The following is a 2,905-nucleotide window of genomic DNA, read 5'->3' as shown; positions in this document are numbered from 1 at the left end:
TTAGAATAATTACAGAATCAACAATGGTACTTTATGGAAGAATTAACAGCTAGTAAACCATATCAGTCCTTTTTTTTTCTTTTGACAACCGAGAAATCCCCTGGGAATAGCTGGCCAACATCAATTGACCCACAAGTTCAAAACTCGAGGAAGTATGGCTCCCCTTCTACCCTGCTCCCACTTAAATATTGGGCTCTATGTCAAGATGGCATGCGCTCTATCCACACATCCAAAATATTGTGTCCTTACCACTGAATCAAATCCCCGGGTCTTCATATCAGCCTACCTTCTCCTTCTCCACATCAAAAACAGACATAACTATTATAGAAGATGAGTTGGGTAACTCAACAATAGCTATATGAGGCCATTTTCCTGATGAATGATTTACATCAAGATGATGCTTTTCTGTTGCTGCAATATCTAAATTTGTTAAAAATCATGAGAACTCACTTACCCGTCAAGTTCCACCAAAAGTTGATTGATGAAGGCTTCATGATCCTGCTTTTTAGTGTGGATAAACTTCCCTCTGACTCCAGCAAAGAGGTCAAAATCCTCCACAAATATGATTACAGGAGCCTGAACAGGATAAGGAAGTAAGCAGATATCACTACAAAAAACAGCTCAGAAAAATGCACCAGATGTGTACCTTGACATGATACACTATATTACTCCTTCAGTATTGTTGACTTCTCCTCAAATTATTTGTGAAAGACTCGGTCAGTCGAGAAATGATCATAACATTAAGGGGGTGTTTGGATTGACTTTTTTTAAGTGGCTTATAAGCTAAAAGCCATAAGTTGGGAACACCCAAATTTTGGCATTTGGCCTTTTTTGTACTTTTTCCGCCTAAAAAGTGTTTTTGTGTTTCCCAAACACTTCCAAAATTAAAAATGGGCTTTAAAGCCAAAAACTACTTAAATAAGCCAATCCAAACACCCACTAATTCACAAAAAAGATTTACAGGTATGTTTTTGCAAAATTTCTTATTAGCAGTCTTGCTCTTGCATAAAGTTAATTATGAGCTGCACTCCAAGATAAACATGTTTTACTTGTTTCCTTTCCACAAAAACATGCATGCAAACAAACCTATAAACTTTTATGAGTGCATGCAAAGGGAAATATGTCTTTATCCATTATCCATGCTATATCAGCAGCCAATATCAACAAGACCCTTTTCTTCCTCCTTTATTTACTTTAGATTTCAGAATAACGACAAGAAGAAGATGCAGATTACACCATCACCAGGTATTGGAAATTGTAAGGAGAGGCAATACAATACACAAAGAAACCAGACTGACCAGATCACGTGCTGTTTGAAACAGCTCTCTAACATTAGATGCACTTTGGCCAACCCACAAACCAGCCTCTAACTGCTGGGCTTTAACTTCAACAAGTGGCACCTTAGCTTCTGCTGCAATTGCCAGAGCTAGGGTTGTTTTTCCAGTTCCTCTCTCCCCCACAATAAGAACTCCCTGTCATATCACACATGAAATAGAGTTTAGTGCAAGCATAAAGCATCATTTTAGCTCAGACATATTTTGTGGGAATGCACATATACTCGCCCACGCACACACAAACAATGCTGCTGGGTTTTTTTTGGTGTAACGGTGGTAACCGTTTACAAGAACCATTGTTAATCATAAAGTAGATTGGCCATATATTACAAAGAATACTCATTAATCATTATGGTACCAACAATTTTTTATTACTAATTTCATGGAAGGTTATTAACATAGGACATGACTGTGCATGACTGCATGTATTGCATTATGACTATATGTTGTTAACCAAGCCCAAGTTGGTATGTGTTATACTCCTTTCACCATTAAGCAGATGCTGAATCTAGTTGCACCAGTATCAGAAATAAGGCTTACCTAAAGATAAAACTAACACAATACACGAGGACTTAAAAGGATCAATTGGAGTCTAAAGGTGATATATCGGAGATCTAGATCAATTTACATCTGACTTGATGTCAAGTTAGCACAACAACTTCGACTATGCACATAGAAAAGCCATTGAACTTTACTGAATACACAAATTGACTACAACATACAGCAAGAACCCGCCTTGTAGGACCAGAGAGGTTATGATTATTGTTGAGGGGACATAACCTTCATTTTAAACATCAGAATGCATTACACCAGAAATAGTTTCTCCTCAACATCATTCTTTCTAACAGGTTTATCGTTTATTTGACTTGGCTCTGCATAAGATATTAGTCTATGCATGTATAACTGTTAAGTAGAAAGTACATACTGGAAGTGCCTTTTCATAGTCACAAATTTCTACACATAAATGCACTAGTAAGGAAGCAAATCTCTTGGAAAAAAGCAAATTCACCACCATCTTAAAACTAAGAAATTCTCAAACACCACTTGCAGTAACATACCCGAGGGGCACGAGCTCCCATTTCTTGAAAAGCGCGAGGGTTTTGCAGAAATGCCACGACCTCATTAATCTCTTCCTTCATAGATTCAATGCTTGCAAAGTCCTTCAAACTTATAGGTGGATTCTTCACCCTCTGGGAAACAGAAAAAGAAGATTGATCACCAAAAGCAAATATACCAAGGCACTGTCATGGTTAAAGAACAAAAGTGCAAACCTTCATCTGATCAAAAGCAGTACTGATTGGATCAACACCCGCCTTCTTCTTTTGCTTTATTCTCCTTGACCTAAATCTAAAATATGCTTTCTGCAGCAAATTGTAACAATTATTATGCATAAACGTGACTTACTTGAAATTATTGCAAGAAGTAACAATGCTGCAAGTTGTTATCTAGCAATGACTCATGCAAAATTCAAAAACATATAACTTGACCACATACAATCCTTCAAGAAAATTGTCCTTGGACAAAAAATGTAAACTTTGCTATAGGATTAAAGATCTTCCTGCTACTCTCCA

The 2,905-nt window shown here is 37.1% G+C and overlaps 1 protein-coding gene across 1 annotated transcript; it reads right to left on the bottom strand.

The window, feature by feature from the left end:
* Positions 1 to 434: 434 nt before the first annotated feature.
* On the bottom strand, positions 435 to 2,695 carry LOC102583408 (probable inactive ATP-dependent zinc metalloprotease FTSHI 5, chloroplastic; the record flags this gene model as incomplete). The annotated part of the gene is made up of 4 exons (XM_006367996.2): positions 435 to 576; positions 1,299 to 1,472; positions 2,393 to 2,524; positions 2,606 to 2,695. Coding segments are annotated over 4 exons (522 nt in total), but the record flags the coding sequence as incomplete, so codon positions are not given.
* Between the last annotated feature and the right edge of the window lie 210 nt (positions 2,696 to 2,905).

The sequence above is a fragment of the Solanum tuberosum genome, unplaced genomic scaffold, assembly GCF_000226075.1.
Source record: "Solanum tuberosum cultivar DM 1-3 516 R44 unplaced genomic scaffold, SolTub_3.0 contig00210, whole genome shotgun sequence".
Lineage (NCBI taxonomy): Eukaryota > Viridiplantae > Streptophyta > Magnoliopsida > Solanales > Solanaceae > Solanum > Solanum tuberosum.
The sequence above is the reverse complement of the archived record's forward strand: the minus strand, read 5'-3'. Positions and strand labels throughout refer to the sequence as shown.